We start from the raw sequence: 19,346 nt of genomic DNA on the forward strand, positions 1-19,346 counted from the left end.
ATGTGAAATTCAAATGGTTTGGTTTATCTCGGTATCATTTGCTCTTGTTTCCCACCTCCAGCTGTACTGGCCTGGTTGGCATAACTTCAGCATTTAGCATATCACACTGCTGCTCTCAGGCTCACCGAGACTCAAGTGGCTGTTCCACTCTGTTGCCACTCTGTGCTGTCTTCTCTCTTTCTTGCTGGCCCATTCCTCTGTGACTTCCTGTTAGCTGCCACCTTCTTCTTTTAGCTTCTCTTCTCAGGATTTTTTGCTGCTTTGTTTTTATACCCACCTCAGACCAGTCAGCACGATCCTTTCCTTCCTTCTATTCTACACACCAATCAATCACAGCATGTTGGCTGTTGACCTTGGATCTTTGGTTGTTTGCTGCTGTTCATAGCTGCTGGGCGTGGCTAGGGGATGCTGCTTCTTTGCCAAAACTTTTTGTTTCTTTTTCTTTCTCCCCTTATTCGAGATCTTGGGCTTTCTGAATGCTTGAAGATGCCAGAAGGGTTATATCCAAATAAGTGTGGCTCTATTCCTATTATTCCCTCTTTACTCTTGCTTAAAAGTGAAAATATTGCTTCAGTGGAAGAATCTTGGTTAGAAGAATTAATGTAGCTCAGACAGTCAATATAGCTAATTGTCTCTACCAAGGACAATGCATTTAAAAAATAACTACTCCTTCCTCTGCCCCTTACTCCATGCTCACCATCAATGTCAAGCTAGGGTAGCAGGTGTGTTGGCAGGTTTGGTTGAGCCTGAACAGAAAACTGGACCTCTTGAGCCACAGTCCTTCAGCCATAATGGACGAAGTATTTTTTGCTTCAGTTCTTTGCACTTGATCATTAGAGCTAGCAGGTCTTTCCGAAACTGCTTGCTTTAGTTCTACCTGATCAGTGAAGATATAGAATAGAATTAGGTTAAAGAGTGGTTAATTTCTTAGAGTTTTGATACTTGCTGCTTAGTGGTTGTTTGTACTTTATATATTGTTCATTGTATAATCAAGAAATTCTTTGTAAATGTTTGGTTTGCAGGCTGGTTGGAAGGAAAATCATGCAACATTCATGAGCGAACTAAAAAATCTTCAGGCTTCTGGACTGACTACTCTTGGTCAGGCTCTAAGATCCTCATTTGATTTGTTAAATCTCAATAGATTAATATCTGGAATAGACAATTATGGACAGGTAAAAAAAATTTGAGTGAGTACGGCTAATTTATTTTGGTGGCTTGGGGTAAGAATTTAAAGTTGGGCATGGTTACTAAGTTTTCTGCTACTTTTCATAACCTCCAAAAATGAGATTCATATTACCTTTTAAATATATACTTTTTAAAAATCCCTCTTCTTTTGATTCTTGTATACGGCTTGATAATAGAATAGCTAAAATTGTCTACCATGAGATAATCAGATTGAGAATGATGTGAATAAACGGCTGAGAAATATCGGAACAAGACAATTGGAAAGAAACTTGCAGTGTCCTTAACTCCTCTGCCCCTCCCAATTTGATGAAAAAGCTCTAGGATAAGAAGGCAGAGTAGCATTTGCTGTTGCTCCCATTGTCCTTTCCTCCTCTAAAGTCTGTGCTCACAGTAACCAGAGTCACTCTCCAGGTTGCAGCACGCAAGTCACTAGTGTCCTATCTGTGCCAGGATTTTGACTTCAGTGAATGGATTCATGAGGGTGGATCATAATGCCAGTAATCTGGTAATATTATTTTGTGATTACTTGGAAAGCAGAGTGAGAGAGGTATTTGAATGTTAATGGTTTGGGGAGTTCCTGAATTATAAGAATTCCTCAGTTTATACTGAATGTTACCTCTTCAGCGGTTGTTATTTTTATTCCCACCCATTTCGTTCCCTGATCATTTCTTCCTTATTTATCCAGACAAATTTTATCATATTCTTGAGAGATCATTGGCAAGGCAAATATAAAAGTTTAAATATACTTCTATTACTTTACATGGCTCTAATGCTTTTTAAATGTATTTTAGGGGAGAAATCCATTTTTTTTAGAACCATCTATTTTAATTACCATCACAGATGGAAACAAGTTAACAAGTACTGCTGGTGTTCAAGAAGAGGTGAGATTTTTTTTTTTTTAATTTTGTTTAAATGGCAGGGAACATGCAGCTATTTCTGTGGGAGGCATTTCCAGTTAAGAGTAAGTTTGGTCAAATCATCCATCTTGGTAATCCTTGAAGACTGCTTAATTTTATTGAGTTACATGAAAGAAAAAGTCAACCCTTTAATTCTTTCTTCATTTTTATATGGTTTGTTATGATGAACCTTTTCACATTTTTGCCTTATCAGCTCCATCTTCCTTTGAATTCCCCTCTGCCTGGAAGTGAACTAACCAAAGAACCTTTTCGTTGGGATCAAAGGTTATTTGCCCTGGTGTTGCGTTTGCCTGGAGTGGCTTCTACCGAACCAGAGCAACTAGGCAGCGTACCAACTGATGAATCTGCCATCACACAGATGTGTGAAGTCACAGGAGGTATTGGCAATATTTAATGTTTCTGAAGGAAAAATTCAGAGCATAGAGTGTATTTTTCATTAAATGCCATATCCAGTCTTTACTTGTTTTCCTTCAAAGCCTTTTAACTCTGTTGCTTAAGGTCATCATTGGTATATTTGCTGCCAGTGTAGTTATGATTATTTCAAGTTATATTTTAGGATTTTAAAATACTTATATTATGAAATTATATTTTATTTGATCAAACTTGTGCTATTTATTTTTCCTTCTGGGATAGGTCGCTCCTACTGTGTGAGAACACAAAGAATGTTGAATCAATGTTTAGAATCTCTAGTTCAAAAAGTTCAGAGTGGTGTAGTTATTAATTTTGAAAAAACAGGACCAGATCCACTTCCTATTGGAGAAGGTATAGTAGATAACTTTTTTAACCCTAAAGTGTTATATAGGAGACTGAGAAGACATTAAATAAATTATTATAGACACAGTCTTCACTATCCATGTGCATTTGAGTGGTTACAAACATCCATCCAAACAACTACCATACATTCACTGCCTATATATATGTATCGGGTGGTCAAATTCTAACAACTTTAATTTCATGTTGAATGTTCCTAAGAACGTGTTTCCTTTTCCTGGTGCATTTTATATTCCCTGGTCCCAGTCTTTGGATGGCACTGACTCATTCACCTCTCTATTCACAAAATGTCTGGAGATTCACTATGGTATGCACTTAAATAATAATCTGGTTTTGGTTTTGTGAGTGCCAAATATGCTAAGCCATCTTTATGAAATATGTGTTAGTTTCTGCACCTCAGCAAGAAATTATGAATGTTTATCCAGGAACTGCTCATCTTCTCTAAGATACTACACTGGTATTTTCCCGGTCACTTTTTCGCTCTGAAGTTAAGAGTTGAGCAACCTTTTCTCCAAATGAGATTTCACAGAAAGTTCGACATCCAAAAGTTGATGAAAGTAGGGTGACTTTTGCATAGGGGAAGTTAAATCGTAGTGAATCTCTAGATGGTTTGTGAATGGATGTTTGTAATCACTTGAATGCAAATGAATTTCAAAGGGATCAGGGAACTAAACAAGCACCATGGTAATGCATTGCAAGACTTCCATGGTAATGCACTGCAAGAACAGAGCTCCTAGAAAGTCTATGTGTATATGTATGTAAGTGTGTGTGTATATATATATATATATATATACACACACACTCCATTATTATTACCACAGTGCTTGTCTAGCCTGATTTATATGTTTTAATTGCCTTGACCAAGAACAAAGGGGTCAAATGCATAAGGGCAGAAAGCTACACATTTCTGTCTGAAGCAGTGGATCCTGTGGCTCCTGATCTTTTGTTGTTGTTGTTATTGTTGTTGTTTTGCCCTTTAGTTCCCCATCCTTTTGCGAAGCTGTTGGAAAAAATATAGACCCCTTTCCCTATAAATACAGACATAAGTGACACATTCACAATTTTGTGTATAATCTCAGGGGTTTTTTGGACCTCCAAGTTAAGAACATCTGCCATAAAAGACTGAGGCCCCACAGCCTATTTTAAATTAACTGTGTAGGAAGGGCATGTTATACTGCTAGCATCCAAAATTTCATGCTCACTATCTTAGCATAAACTGGGAACTTACATATTGAAATCCTAGTGGGATTTGGTGTCATGTAAATGGCTCAGATTTTTTTTCTAGCTCCAGTTCTCCTTTGTCCAGAGTTCTTAACCTTTCAGGTTCTGATGAAAGTTAAGAACCCTTTGCTCAGAAAAATACACATTGTCAGAATTGTGAGCTCAACTTCGGGGGGGTCCTCCAAAGCCATTATACATTTTTTTCCCTAGTGCACAGTGGACCCATTAAATCTCCTAGTCTAAAGAAATTACTTGTTTAAAGTAATGCTTAAATAAGTTATTCAAATGACTGATAATTTAAGAAAAATGAGACTCAAATCATTAAAGCATATCTTTTACAAATATTATCATTGAAAGTTTATATAACTCTGCCTTGCCCTGATTTGGGGCTGGGGGAGAAGAAGGAAGGAAATGAAATATGCTAGTTTAAATCATTAAAATGCATTCAGGATGCATTATTCAGCATTATACAACACCCATTGTCCATGGAATTTTGATGGTGGATGGAGAAACCATAGTGAATTAGTCCACGATAAACTTGATGTGTTTGCTTTGTGCTCCCCTCAACTATATACACATTGTCTGCATTTCTTCTATCTTTAAGTGAATTTGGCTAGTTTTTATTTTGCCTTTGTGGTCATTGGGTCTAATTGTTTGGCAAAGAACACTTTTTTCTTGTATTTGGAAATAGAAAGAATATATGTATGGAATTTATGATCTATTTTTGTCAGACTCCAGGAATGTAAAAACTATACCAGGGAGTCAACAATTTCATTTGCCTAATTTACTAATTGAATTCTTGAAAAATAACTGTAGTGTTTTGATGTTTTTAATTTATGTGTACGAGTCTCAGAAAATTTAAAACTAGTTTTACCATAGTTTTCTGCATAACTGCATATTCTCTTACTAGGTTAAGAATGGTGGAGTGGGTGTTGGGTTAGAAGACATAGATTAGATGAAAAGAGTTGCTAGAGAGAACGTTTAGAAATCCTAGTAGAGTCACTTTTTTTTCTTCTTCCATTTTTCATGAATCATTGTTCTTGTTTTATTTTGGACTTTGCTTTCAGCTAGAAAATTTGTACAAGAAGATCAGCAGCTGTAAAAAGAAATTCACGCCTTTGTTTGTCTTTTGTTTAACTTTTAGATGGACTTATGGATTCATCTAGGCCAAGCAATTCATTTGCTGCTCAGCCATGGCATAGTTGTCATAAACTCATTTATGTACGACCTAACTCTAAAACTGGTGTTCCTGTTGGACATTGGCCAATTCCAGAATCTTTTTGGCCAGATCAGAATTTACCTTCGCTAGTAAGTGTCATAAAGCAAAAAGGTAAACGTCATTCTGGATTTTCCATTTTCTGATTACAGTGAACCTTTTAAAATAGCTTTGAGGCCTTTATGCCATGCCACAGGCAAGTGAGTCTTCCCTCCTTTGCCTTCTATCTCTTACTGGAAGTCTAGCTTTGTGCCTAAAAGCAAAGGAGGACTTCCTTTATTTTCTGATACTTGTCATTCTTCAGTTGCATTTGCCACTTGAGCTGCCCTTTTTGGATGTTAAAACATTGCTGTTTTTGATGCTGTTATAATCTGTTACTTGGTTTTCATTTCAGAGCAGCTGACTTGATTTACGTGGCAAACACAACATCTAAAATGTACTGGCCCTGGTTTTCATGCACAGCCTCAGGAAGTTTGAACATAGTTTACACCTTGGATAGGTTCTGGGAACATATTAAAATCATATTCAAAATTCTACTTCTTCCTACTTTTCATCTTTTTGTATTCAATGGACTTTTGTAGCAATATACCTTTCAATGATGGGTAATTAAGCAATATTTAAAAAAAATCTCTGAGCAAGGACTTGTCTTTTTGGTCACTGCATTTGATAGGAGAGGCTTTGCTATTACAGTTGCTCCCAGTGCCAGATCAATTGGCTTTTTTTTTTTTTTTTGGAGGGAGGGCAGTGTCTAGTAATAAGGGAGATGGTATGAAACCCACTCTCTCTTTTGTCTTCTTTCCCCTTCCCCAAATTGTAAGAGGGCCTGAGTAATCTCCCTTATGTGGGCTCAGGAGGGGACACAAACAAATCACTACTTCTTCTATTTAACATCTTCCTAGTTCAGTTCATCTATATTCTGTCTCGGTTTTAGAAATTTCTGACAGTGAATTGCATTTTCTCCTGGATTACTGCTTTTAGGCTTCTGCCCTTTTTTCAGAAGTGGCCATGAAAGACCTGAATGTAAGACTGAAGAGCCCTTTTGGCCACTGCTGTGGGTGAGGGTAAATGTCCCACTCCTCTCCTCAGGGCTTCAAGGTGTTACGCCTGTGAAACCTCAGCCCTTCCAAACTCCAGAGTACAGGCTTTATGGCAAATTTACTTCATTTTTGCTAGCACCAAGTCTTCATTCATGTCTTTATGACATTTTTACCTGTTCAAATCTAAGGAGTCAGAAACCTTTCACAAGGTTAGTTAAAACTAAGTCGGGAAAAAATAAAATAGAATAAGACATTCCAAGTAATTCACACATAGCTCATGTTACCATTCCTCCATCTTTAAAAGTTCATTTAAGAGCTATTTTTCTCAAACCCCAAACATCTTATAATTGTAAATTATAAAGGCAAATGAATATGTTTTCATTTTTTATAAAGGAAGCAGTGATATTTTATCATATTCATATTAGCCTTACAGATTTCTCAACAAGAATAGGCTGACCCACTTCTTACTTTGTCTCTGGGACTTGTCCTGTGTCCCTCTCTCTCCATATTGCCCTTGCTGTTCGCCTTTCTCTCTCTGGTGCTCTCCAATCACACAAGCTAAACCTGTTACTTAAATGGCTTCTCCATTAATCTGCTCCAGTACCCCAGGTACACAGGCCTTCGAAGCCCAGCGCAAAGCATCCCCAGCTCCAGCTATTCAAGCAAACACGTTGGTGTTAGCAATGCTGCAAAAATCCATCTGGGCCCAGGCGTTGTGACTGGCTTATTATCAGTCTCTATCTTGCCCTTTCCTTCCCTCTACTATTTTTCATCTTGCTTGTTCATGGCTTTAGCCCTCTCATTACCTTATTAGAAAGTTGCATGGATTTCTTCATTCCCAGCGTATCTGGACTATCTGTAACCTCATGGTACAAAGGAATGAAGGGCAAGCAATTCTTGGAGGTCATAAAATAGATCTGAAATTCAACATTCATCCTACGAATCATAAAAACTTCTTAAACATATTCAAAACAGTTTTTTTCAATTCACTGAAATTTTAGTTATGAGTGTTGTAATTTACCCTTCCTCTTCCTAATGTCAAGTAGATAGTAAAGAATCTGAGCCCTCTCTCCCATGGAAGTCATTGGTGGTTCCTAGAGATCTAGTAATCTTCTTTCTCAAAATGCTAGTCTGTATCTCAGTGATAATGTAACAAAATATAAAAGGACTTGCAGAATTGTCAGAAATATAAGCTTGCTTTGAGACCTAACCATTTTTTCTGCTTTTTTTAAAATTTTTTTTAGCCTCCACGAACATCTCATCCTGTTGTGAGGTTCTCCTGTGTAGACTGTGAGCCAATGGTAATAGACAAACTTCCTTTTGACAAATATGAACTTGAACCTTCGCCCTTAACTCAGTATATCTTAGAACGAAAGTCTCCCCATACCTGCTGGCAGGTACTTATCCTTACCTATTAGCCAAATGTCTGTAACCACTCTAGGATCTGGGAATTGTTTTAAGAAGCTTCAAAGGTTATTCTCAAAATAATTGGACTGACTGTGCTAATGATGTTTCTCATGAATGCTGTCAAATAAGCAACAGGGCCAGGCAAATAATTTCAGACTAATATGAATCATTAGTCTACTGTACATTGCCATTTAAAGCAATAGAGTCTGATGAAATCTATATATTTGAGGATTTGGGGGACCCCTTGAAGTCTACCCATGGACCCCAGCTTAAGAATCCCTAACCTAAAGGTTGTACTTCACTTCAGGTATGGCATCAGCAGCTGAAACAAGGTGTTTAGCCCTTACTTTGCACTTGACAGATTGGAAGTACAGGATAGTTTAGGCAGAGAACCATAAGCGCTGAAACTAATTTCTGTATTAGTGTAATATAATAAAACTCTTCATCCTGTAGTACAAATCACACTAATGTGTGTAATGTGGATTTTGCAACTTGAATGAGACAAATGCATAGAGATATCTATCATACACTGGCTCTTCCAAGTGTTACACTTAAGCCAGAAGGATTTGCTGATTGGTTAATAGAGTCACCTATGGAACTTAATTTGTAAAAATTCAGAGATGGCAGTCACAGCCTTTTTATGTGGATACAACAAAAATGTCCTACACTGTAAAGATGTATGTTCTATTTCTAAACTGTAGAGATGTATGTTCTACTTCTATTAATATATAGGACTCTATAGCAATCAGTAACTGTTAGGCTCTATTTATGCAAGGAACACTTTCAGACTGCCATCTGTTTTATCTTAAAATGTGAGATTATTGCTACAAGTTGTCTGTAAGCTACTTAAGTTCTCCCAAGATGCTACAACTAGTTAGAAAAAAAGGAGCAGGCTTAAAGCAAGAATGTAAAAGCACAAGAAACAGAATAATCTCACAAACATAATACTGAGCAAAGAAGCCAGACAGAAAAGATTACATATTGTGTGATTCTATGTTATATACTTTCAGAAAGAGGTAAAACTAACTTACTCAGAAGTCGGGATAGTGGTTTCTCTTAGGGGGATGCAAGGTAGTGGACAGAAGAGGACACAAGGAGATGTCTGGTTTTGTTCTGTTTCTTTCTTTCATTCTTTTCTTTTTGTTTTGTTTTGTTTTGAGACAGCATCCAGCCTGTTGCCCAGGGTGGAGTGCAGTAACACAATCGCAGCTCACTGTAGCCTCGACCTCCTTGGCTCAAGCAAAGCGATCCTCCCACCTCAGCCCCCCACAGAGGAGCTAGGACTACAGGCACACACCACAATTCCTGGCTAATTTTTTAATTTTTTTTTAATTTTTTTTTTTTTTTTTTTTGAGAGACGGAGTCTCACTGTGTTGTCCAGGCTGGTCTCAAACTCCTGGGCTCAAGCAATCCTCCCATCTCGGCTTCCCAGAGTGCTGGGATGATGGCATCAACCATTGTGCCTGGCCATATTCTGTTTTTTGACTCGTGTGCTGTTTACACATGTACATTCACTTTGTGAGCATTCATTGAGCTACATACTTATAGTTTACCCCAAAAGTGCTAGAAATGTAGAGATATGGATAATAGATTGCTAATTTAAAATAAAGATATGACCTTTGAATTTATGGGTTGAAAAATATTTTTATAATGAAAGCAAATAAAATTACAAATTATAGCCTTTCCCTAAAATAACCCCTCTTTTCTATATAGCACATTTCTTGGAAACCTTCTTCAGAGAAACTTAAGAAATGCTGTCCTTGCTCCTGCACAACCCCTTAAATATGTCATATGCCTCTTTCCTGTACTTTATGTTACTTTGTTTTAGAGTATTCTTAATGTGATGAATTAGTGGTAGTGAAAAGAATAAAATGAACCAGTAGCCAGGAAATTTGGCAAAACCACAATGGAGACCGGAGCCTAACCCTAGTTCTGTCACCAACTATGTGGCTTGCACGAGGGACTTACTTTGTCCGAACTAGCTCTAAAGATCCTTTGGAACCCTAAAAATCTATGAATCTGTGGCTGATAAGGAATTTGGAAAAACTCAAGGGGCTAAGGAAGGTAGGAAAGAGAAAGAGAGAAAGAAACAAAATACAGTGCTTTTCCTTTCATGGGAATCATAGATCTGACCCTTGACTGCCTTCTGCATGTGATTTTTTTTATCTTTCTTTGATGAATTTTTCTCTCTTCTAATATACACACTTAGGAAATAAAATCTAGCATGGTTTATTGCAGTTATCTGTTTCTATTATCATTCAAATTGTGACACAAAATCTAGTAGACTCATGTTTTAGTACAACTCATGTTCTGTGGGGTCATAAATTACATAAATTACATTACATAATTATACCAACTTATTCTTAGTGATAATATTATAAGAAGGTAGTGAATTGGTAGGTGATATTGGTGGTACTGAGAACTAGCAAGGTAAATGGATTCTGTTAAATGTCAAGGTTCTACTTTGTTGTAAACGATTCTGCCGAAGGACTTTGGAAAAGTAAAGGTCCAGGTCTCTAAAAGTATATATTGGTGGTTTGAACCAAAGACTCTGAACATGGAACAGAGAAAACATGGCAGCTAGGGGACCCCAGCACAACATATCAACTGTAAGGGGGCTGATGATACAAGAATCACATCAGGAAATCAATAAGGAGTAAGACAATAGTCATATGGAATTAAGATCAATGTTTTGATCTTCACTGAATGTTTACTCTACCAGCATAACTTTTTTTTTTTTTTTTTTGAGACGGAGTCCTGCTCTGTTGCCCAGGCTGGAGTGCAGTGGCACAATCTCAGCTCACTGCAACCTCCACCTCCTGGGTTCAAGTGATTCTCCTGCACAGCCTCTCAAGTAGCTGGGATTACAGGCGTACCACCATGCCCGGCTAATTTTTGTATTTTTTAGTAGAGATGGGGTTTCACCATGTTGGCCAGGCTGGTCTGGAACTCCTGACCTCAGGTGATCCGCCCGCCTCGGCCTCCCGAAGTGCTAGGATTACAGGTGTGAGCCACCGCACTCAGCCACTACCAGCATAACTTATAAGAGAAATGCCTTCCAGGTTGACCCAAAGTATCTCCTTGCTGCCTCAAAATAACTAGCACCAGTGCCTGGCTTATTATAATAGGTTACTCAGTAAATATTTATTGAAAAAAAAATGAATAAATGGGTAGGGGAAGGAGGCAGCAAAGACGCATAGAGCAAAGACTTAATAATAGTACAATGAGGACGATTTACATAATCCTTTAAGTAGGCTTTGTTTTTGTAATTTCATGCTTCAGGCATGGGACTATGTTCTATTTTCTTCACAGTCTGCACTCTGATTACCACTTGTTCTTTTGAGAAGTTAATTTGTTTTAGTGGCTGGTTTCCTCTTAGCAGTATTTCAGCTTTATTTTTCATTTTGCTAAGTAAGTAACTATCTGGGTACTGTTGATGTAGCCTGTGGTCTCTGAATGCTTGTTGCATAGTATAGTTTCATTTATTAATATAATTTATAGGAGAATTGCGATCTGAACATTCATATTTAGTAGGATTTTTTCTGAGACAGGGTCTTGCTCTGTCACCCAGGGTGGAGTGCAGTGGTGACTCACTGCAGCCTCAAGCTCCTGGGCTCAAGCCATCCTCCTGCCTCAGCCTCCCAAGGATCTGGGACCATAGGCACGTGCCACCACACTTGGCTAATTTTTAAAATTTGTTGTAGAGATGAGATCTCCCTTTGTCTCCCAGGCTGGTCTCAAACTCCTGGCCTCAAGCAATCCTTCCACCTCAGTCTCCCAAAGTGTCAGGATTATAAATGTGAGCCACCTGTAATCCTAGTACATGAGCCTAGCCTAGTATAATATATTTTGACATAACCATAGGCTAAAAACACTATTGCTATTTTAAAATTACAATCAAATTGTGCCATAGATGCTGCTATGGAATGTTACTGTGGGTTTGGTTGGACATAAAATCCTTATTGTCATCTCCGTGCGTTACTTCATGTTCTTCTCAGGTATTTGTTACTAGCAGTGGAAAGTACAATGAACTTGGATATCCATTTGGTTATTTAAAAGCCAGTACAACTTTAACTTGTGTAAACCTCTTTGTGATGCCTTACAACTACCCAGTTTTACTTCCTCTTTTAGGTAAGTAAAACATGTGCCACTGAATCATCTTTAAAATACAACAGAAATGAAAAATCGATAATTTTAAATATAGATGACAGTAAAAAACTGATTTGAAAGGAAAGAATTTGCATACTGTTTTCTGTTTGTTTTCTTTTTGTTGTTTTTACATCAAACAGAAGAGAAGCTTGACCTTCAGCGTGTGATTCTTATGCTGTTCTTCAGGTTGCAACTTCCAATGCATGCCCCACCCCAATCCCCAGTTTGAGGTGCACTTGGCTTTTTTGTATAGTTTGGGGCCAAAAAATACCAAAACAGAGCTACCATGGGGTGGGAGTAATGGCTTGTGCTTGTTTCCCCTCAGAAGATAAATGCTCTTGAGGCATCTGTTTTAGGCAGAGTAGTGAGTTAAGAAAATAGGTACCAGAGTAAATTCTGCAATGACTGTGGTTGTAGAAGCTGTGATTTCCATAGCAAGGTTCTAAAAGGAACAACTCAAGAAGCTGTTACTCAGATACTAATGAAAATGTGTGTGGAGATATTCTCCCCTTATTTGAAGAGCCACATCTGTTTAGAGTAATGTAGTACTTACTGCACAGCATCCTTCTAGTTGTAAAGTTGTAAATGTTTTTATTTCGTAAATGTTTTTATTTCGTGGAGTTTCTTAATTTTTGCAAAAAGGGTCGAATCTTTACTAAGTTTTCATATGATCATTAAAACTATGAGACTTTTAGTGCTATAAATACAACATACATTGAGTATACTGAAATTGCAATACTTTTAAATGTTGATTTAAGAAGTTTAAGAATGAGTCATCGTAAATGTATTAGCATGATTATTTTATATAACCTATCTACTTTATTTCTTAGTCCAACCTAAGAGGGATGTTCTCTTTCTAAGAGCTGATTATCATTAACATAAGATATAGGTTATATCTTTCAGATTAATAAGACAGCCAGTAAAAAAGTGTCTGTATTTTGCAGATTTATTTATCCTTTTTCTTAAATATGTCTTTATGACTTCAGTTTCCACAACTATAAAGTGAAGAGATTAGACTATGTAATCTTCACTACCACTGTTAATGGTATTATTTTTCTATTTTTAAGTGCACTTTTTTTGATCTACTTTATTGAGTTATGCTTGACATACAAAATGTTGTACATATTTAATGTATACAACTTGATGAGTTTGGAGATAAGTATATACCCATTAAACCGTCACCTCAATCTATGCCATAAACCTATCAGTCACCTCCAAAAGTTTCCTCCTGCCCTGATAAGATCTACCCTCTTACTGATCTTTTAAGTACACAATACAGTATTGTTAACTATAGGTACTATGCTAGAAAACATTATGCTGAGTGAAATAAACCAGACACAGAACAGATACTACATGATACCACTTACACACTTTTTGTTTTGAGGTAATTGCAGATTCACATGTAGTTGTAAGAAATAATATAGAAAGAGATGACCTCAAAAGCACAGGCTACAAAGACAAAACTAGACACATGGGACTATATCAAACTTAAAAGCTTGTGCATCAAGGGAGACAATCAACAGAGTGGAAAGGCAACCTATGGAATAGGAGAAAATATTTGCAAATCATATATCTTATAAGGGCTTAATTTCCAAAAAATATAAGGAAGTCTTACATTTCAATAGCAAAACAAAAACAAAACCCTAAATAACCTGCTTAAAAAATGGGCAAAGGACTTGAATAGATATTTCTCCAAGGAAGAGGTACAAATGGTTAATAGGCATATCAAGAGATGCTCAACATCACTAATCATTACAGAAATGCAAATCAAAACTACAGTAAGGCATTATATTACACCCCTCAGGATGGTCACTATCACAAAAACAGAAAATGAGAAGTGTTGGTAAAGATGTGGAGAAATTGGAATTCTTGTGCACTCTTGGGAATGTAAAATGTTGCAATCAGTATGGAAAACAGATAGAAGTACCTCAAAAAATTAAAAATAGAATTAACCATATGATCCGGCAATCCCATTTCTGAGTATATATCCAAAATAATTGAATCCAGAATCTTGAAGATACATTTGCACACCCATGTTCACTGCAGCATTATTCACAATAGCTAAAAAAAAAAAAAAAAAAAAAAAATCCATTGATGGATAAATGAATAAAGAAAATGTGGTAGATATACATGCAATGGAATATCATTTAGTCTTAAGAAGGAAATTTTGTGACATGCTACAATGTGGATAAACCTAGTGGACTTATGCTAAGTGAAATAAGCCAAATGACAAATATTGTATGATTCCACTTATATGAGTTATTAAAAGTAGTCAAACTCATAGAAACAGGGGCTGGGTGAGGGGAAAATGGGGACTTGTTCTTCAGTGGGTAATAGAGTTTCAGTTTTGTAAGGTGAAAAGCCTCTAGATATCTATGGCACAGCAATATGCATACAGTTAACACTATTGGACTGTACGGTTAAAAATGGTTAAGATGGTAAGTATTACGTGTTTTTAAACACAATTTTTCTTATTCTTTTTTTTTTTTTTTGAGACAAGAGTCTCTTTCTGTCACCCCAGCCAGAGTGTAATGGCATGATCTTGGCTCACTGCAACCTCCATCTCCCAGGTTCAAGTGATTCTCCCGCCTCAGCCTCCCAAGTAGCTGGGATTACAGGCGCACACCATCACGCCCAGCTACTTTTTGTATTTTTAGTAGAGACGAGGTTTCACCATGTTTTCCAGGCTGGTCTCGAACTCCTGACCTCAAGTGAGTGGCCCACCTCGGCCTCCCAAAGTGCTGGGATTGCAGGCATGAGCCACTGCGCCCAGCCTAAACACAATTTTTAGTAACATTTTTTAAAAAGAAATAACACAGAAAGATCTTATGTACTCTTTATTCAGTTTTCCCAAATGGAAGTCTTGCAAAACTACAGTACAGTATCACAATTGTGATATTAACATTGATGCAGTGAAGATACAGAATATTTTCATCACCACAAAGATCCCTTATGAGGCCCTATTACAGCCACATCTGCCTGCCTTCTGTACCCATCCCCTCCTTAACCACTGCCAACCACTAATCTGTTCTACATGTCTACAATTTTGTTATATCAAGAATGTTATATAAATGGAACCATTCAGTATGTAACCTTTTGGGATTGGCTTTTTTCACTCAGTGTAATTCTCTAGAGATTCCTTCAGGTTGTTGTAAGTATCAATAGTTTGTTCCTCTTCACTGCTGAGTTTACAAACTATGACATTAATGTACCACAGTTTCTCCACCTATTCACCTGTTGAAGGACATCTGTGTTGTTTATGCTTTTTGGCTATTGTGAATAAAGCTACTGTAAATATTTGCATACAGGTTGTGAACATAAGTCTTCACTTCTATGAGATAAATGCCTAGGAGTGCAATTGCTGGATCCTATGGTAGTTGCATGTTTAGTTATTTAAGAAACAGCCCAAGTGTTTTCCAGAGTAGCTATACTATTTTACATTCCCACCATTAGTGTATAAGTGAATCAGTTTCTCTGCATCTTCATCAGCCTTTGGTGTTGTCAGTATTTTTAAAATTTTAGCCATTTTGATAGGTGTATGGTGATATAGCACTGTGGTTTTAATTTGTATTTCCCTAATGGCTAACAATGTTGATCATCTTTCTATGTGCTGATGTGCTGATGTGCCATTGTATATGTTCTTTGGTGAACTGACTTTTCCCTATATTTTAATTAGATTGTTTGCTTTTGTTACTGTTGAGTTTTGAAAGTTCTTTATATATCATAGATACTAGCCCTCTGACAGGTGACTTGCAAATACTTATTTAGATCTTTTTTTATCTTTCATTGGTCTTATGCAGTTTTCCACATACAAATGCGGTGCATATTTTGTTATAGTTACACCTACTTCATTTTTTGAGTGATTGCAAATGGTATTATATTTTTGATGTTGGTATCTACATGTTCACTGCTAGTATATACAAATACAGTTGATTTTTATGTTAATATTGTATCCTGCAACTTTACTGATCTCACTTATTGGTTGTAGGAGAGTTTTGTAGATTCCCTGGAATTTTCAATGTAGATAATTATGTCATCTGCAAATAGAGACAGTTTTACCTTTTCTATTCTTATCTTTATGCTTTTTCTTTTCTTTTCTTGCCTTACTGTACTGTAGAGAACTTCCAGCACTGTGTTGAATGGCAGTGGTAAGATGTATGTTCCATCAGTGCTTGACAGCTATGCACTATTCATTCTTACATTAAGCATAATGCTTTTGTAGATTTTCTTTATCAAGTTGAAGAGTTCTGGCTGGGTGCGGTGGCTCACGCCTGTAATCTCAGCACTTTGGGAAGCCAAGATGGGTGGATCACCCGAGGTCAGGAGTTCGAGATCAGCCTGACCAACATGGCAAAACCCCATCTCTACTAAAAAATACAAAAATTAGCTGGGCATGGTGGCACACACCTGTAGTCCCAGCTACTTGGGAGGCTGAGGCGGGAGAATCGCTCGAACCCAGGAGGTGGAGGTTGCAATGAGCCGAGATTGTGCCACTGCACTCCAGCCTGGGAGACAGTGCAAAACTCCATCTCAAAAATAAAAAGTTGAAGAATTCCCCTTCTATTTGTATTTTTCTGAGTTTTAAAAAATCATAAATAGGTGTTAAAGCTTCTCAAATGCTCTTTCTTTCTTTCTTTTTCTTTCTTTCTTTTTTTTTTTTTTGAGATGGAATCTTGCTGTGTTGCCCAGGCTGGAGCGCAGTGGCATGATCTTGGCTCACTGCAACCTCCACCTCCTGGGTTCAAGCGATTCTCATGCCTCAGCCTCCCAAGTAGCTGGATTACAGGCATGTACCACCGTGCCCGGCTAATTTTTATATTTTTAGTTAGAGACGGGGTTTCACCGTGTTGGGCAAGCTGATCTTGAACTCCTGACCTCAGGTGATCCATTCGCCTCGGCCTTCCAAAGTGCTGGGATTATAGGCGCGAGCCACTGGGCCATGCCTCAAATGTTCTTTCTGTATCATTTGATATGACCATATGATTTTTCTTCTTTAGTCTGTAAGTATGATGGATTACACTGACTAATTTTCAAATATTGAACCAGCTTTCTATCCCTGAAATAAATCTCACTTGGTCATGGCATATAATTCTTTTCATATATATTACTGAGTTCTATGTGCTGATATTTTCTTGAGTAATTTTGTGTCTATATTCATGAAAGATATTGGCCTGTAGATTTCTTTTTTGTTGTCTTTGGTTTTAGTATCAAGGTAATACAAGCTCTTCATAAAATGAATTGGGAAGTGCTTCTCCTATTCTGTTTTCTGGAAAAGATTGTGTATAATTGGTATTAATTATTCTGTAAACATTTGATAGAATTCCTGAGTGAAACTATCTGGTTCTAAACATTCCTGTTGGGAGTTTTACAATTATTAATTCAATTTCTTTCATTAATTCAATTTCTTTCTTTTCATTATGTGTTTCATTGAGTGAAATGTGGTTATGTGTCCTTTTGAGGAATCAGTCCATTTGCCCATTTTATCTAAGTTGTGAAATGTATGTGTGTAGAGTCATTCTTAGCAATCCCTTATTGTCCTTTTGATGTGTACAGAGCCTTTAGTGATATCACCTATATTATTCCTGGTATTGATAATACGGGTCTTATGTCTTCTTTGTCTTTGTCAGCCTTGCTAGATGTTTGTCACTTTTATTAATCTCATCAAAGAACCAGCTGTTTCATTAATCTTATCATTTTTTTTCTTTTTTAAATTTCATTGATTTCTTTATTTCCTTTCTTCTTAATTTAAGTTTGTTTTGCCTTTCTTTTTTGATTCTTGGTATGGGATCTTAGATTATTGGTTTGATACTTTTCCTCTTTTCTATTATAAGTAGTACTTAGTGCCTTAAATTTCTCTCAGCACTAATTTAGCTGCTTTCCACAGATTTTACATGTTGCCCTTCATTTTCATTCACTTTACTTTGTCTTTTGATTTCTCCTGAGACTTATTTGACCCATAGATTATTTAGAAGTGTATTGTTTGATTTCCAAGTATTTTGAAATTTACCTATTATCTTTTTGTTATTAGTTTCTAGATTGAATTCCATCGTGGTCAGAGGACACATCTGTATTTGATATCTACTCTTATAAATATGTTGCCATTTGCTTTATGGCAAAGCATATTTTCTATCTTAATATATATTCCAGCAGTGCTTGAAAATAATGTATGATCTCATGTTGTTTGGTAGGATATTCTACAAGTGTTAAATTGTTCCTGTTGGTTGATGGTGTTCTGCTATATCCTTGTTGATTTTCTGTCTATTTGCTCTATCAGTTTTTGAGAGAGGGTTGTTGAAGTCTCCAACTATAATTGTGGATTTGTCTGTTTCTTTTTCAGTTCCATCAATTTTTGCTTCAATTATTTTGCAGCTTTTACTTTGTTCATATACATTTAGAATCATGGTGTATTCTTCCTTGATTTATCATTATGTAATGTATCTTTGCTAATTTTCTTTGCTTTTAAGTCTGCTTTATCTGATACTAATGTATCCACTTCTGTTTTTCTTTGATGTTTGCATGATATATCTTTTCCCATCATTTTACTTTGAACTTGCCTGTAACTGTTTTGTTTAAGTGAGTTTCTTATGGACAGCACATTTTTGAGTCATGTTTTTTAATCCACTCTGCCAATCTTTGTTTTCTAATTGGTGTATTTAGATATCTGCATTTAATGTAATTATTGTTATGTTAGGGCTTAAGTATGCCATCTTATAGTATTGTTTTCTCTTTGTTCTATTTTTCTTTTCTCTGTTTTCATTTTACTGGCATCTTTTGGGTTATTTAAATGTTTTTTAGAATTCTATTTTCTTTTACTATAGTACTTTCAAGTATATCTGTTTGGATAGCTTTTTTAGTGATTGCTCCAGGTGTTATATATGCACAAATTACCACAGTCTACTCGTTCTCATTATTTTACTAATTTGAGTGGAATATAGAAACTTTATCTCTCATTATATTCCCTTACCCTCTTCCATTTATAATAAAATTATCTGAACTATTTTATGTACAATTAGAAATACATGAGGCAGTGTTATAACTTTCGCTTCAACTGTCAAACATAATTTAGAAAACTCAGGATGAAAGTCCATTGTTTTAAACCATATTTTGGCATATCCTGTTCTTTCTTCCTGATAATTCAAGGTTTGTTCTTTTATGTTTAATTTCTGTTTAAAGAACATCCTTTAGCTGTTTTTTAAGGGTAGGTCTGCTAGTGACAAATTCTCTTAGTTTCTCTTCATCTGAGAATATCTTGATTTCCCCTTCATTCCTGAAATATATATATATATACACATATATATATACACACATATATATACAGATATATACATATATATACACACATATATATGTATCTATATACACTATATATGTATATAGATACATATATATGTGTGTATATATACCATCCTAGAGAGTCCATGTGAATGAGTATTTAATGCCATG

The 19,346-nt window shown here is 36.4% G+C and overlaps 1 protein-coding gene across 10 annotated transcripts in view; it reads left to right on the top strand.

The window, feature by feature from the left end:
* INTS6L (integrator complex subunit 6 like) overlaps positions 1–19,346 on the top strand; it is a 58,255-nt gene that overhangs the window by 23,360 nt on the left and 15,549 nt on the right. For 8 of the 10 annotated variants that reach the window (XM_058441528.1, XM_058441529.1, XM_032757690.2 and 5 more), the window contains exons 3-9: positions 1,023–1,172; positions 1,977–2,066; positions 2,296–2,479; positions 2,736–2,864; positions 5,239–5,402; positions 7,592–7,744; positions 11,753–11,885. In XM_058441528.1, the coding sequence (XP_058297511.1) occupies positions 1,023–1,172; positions 1,977–2,066; positions 2,296–2,479; positions 2,736–2,864; positions 5,239–5,402; positions 7,592–7,744; positions 11,753–11,885 (1,003 nt within the window). Of the gene's footprint in view, positions 1–1,022; positions 1,173–1,976; positions 2,067–2,295; positions 2,480–2,735; positions 2,865–5,238; positions 5,403–7,591; positions 7,745–11,752; positions 11,886–19,346 lie in introns of those variants that run through there. The other 2 variants (XM_058441530.1, XM_032757687.2) reach the window with 2 other exon arrangements.

The sequence above is a fragment of the Hylobates moloch genome, unplaced genomic scaffold (assembly GCF_009828535.3).
Source record: "Hylobates moloch isolate HMO894 unplaced genomic scaffold, HMol_V3 SCAFFOLD_7, whole genome shotgun sequence".
Classification (NCBI taxonomy): domain Eukaryota; kingdom Metazoa; phylum Chordata; class Mammalia; order Primates; family Hylobatidae; genus Hylobates; species Hylobates moloch.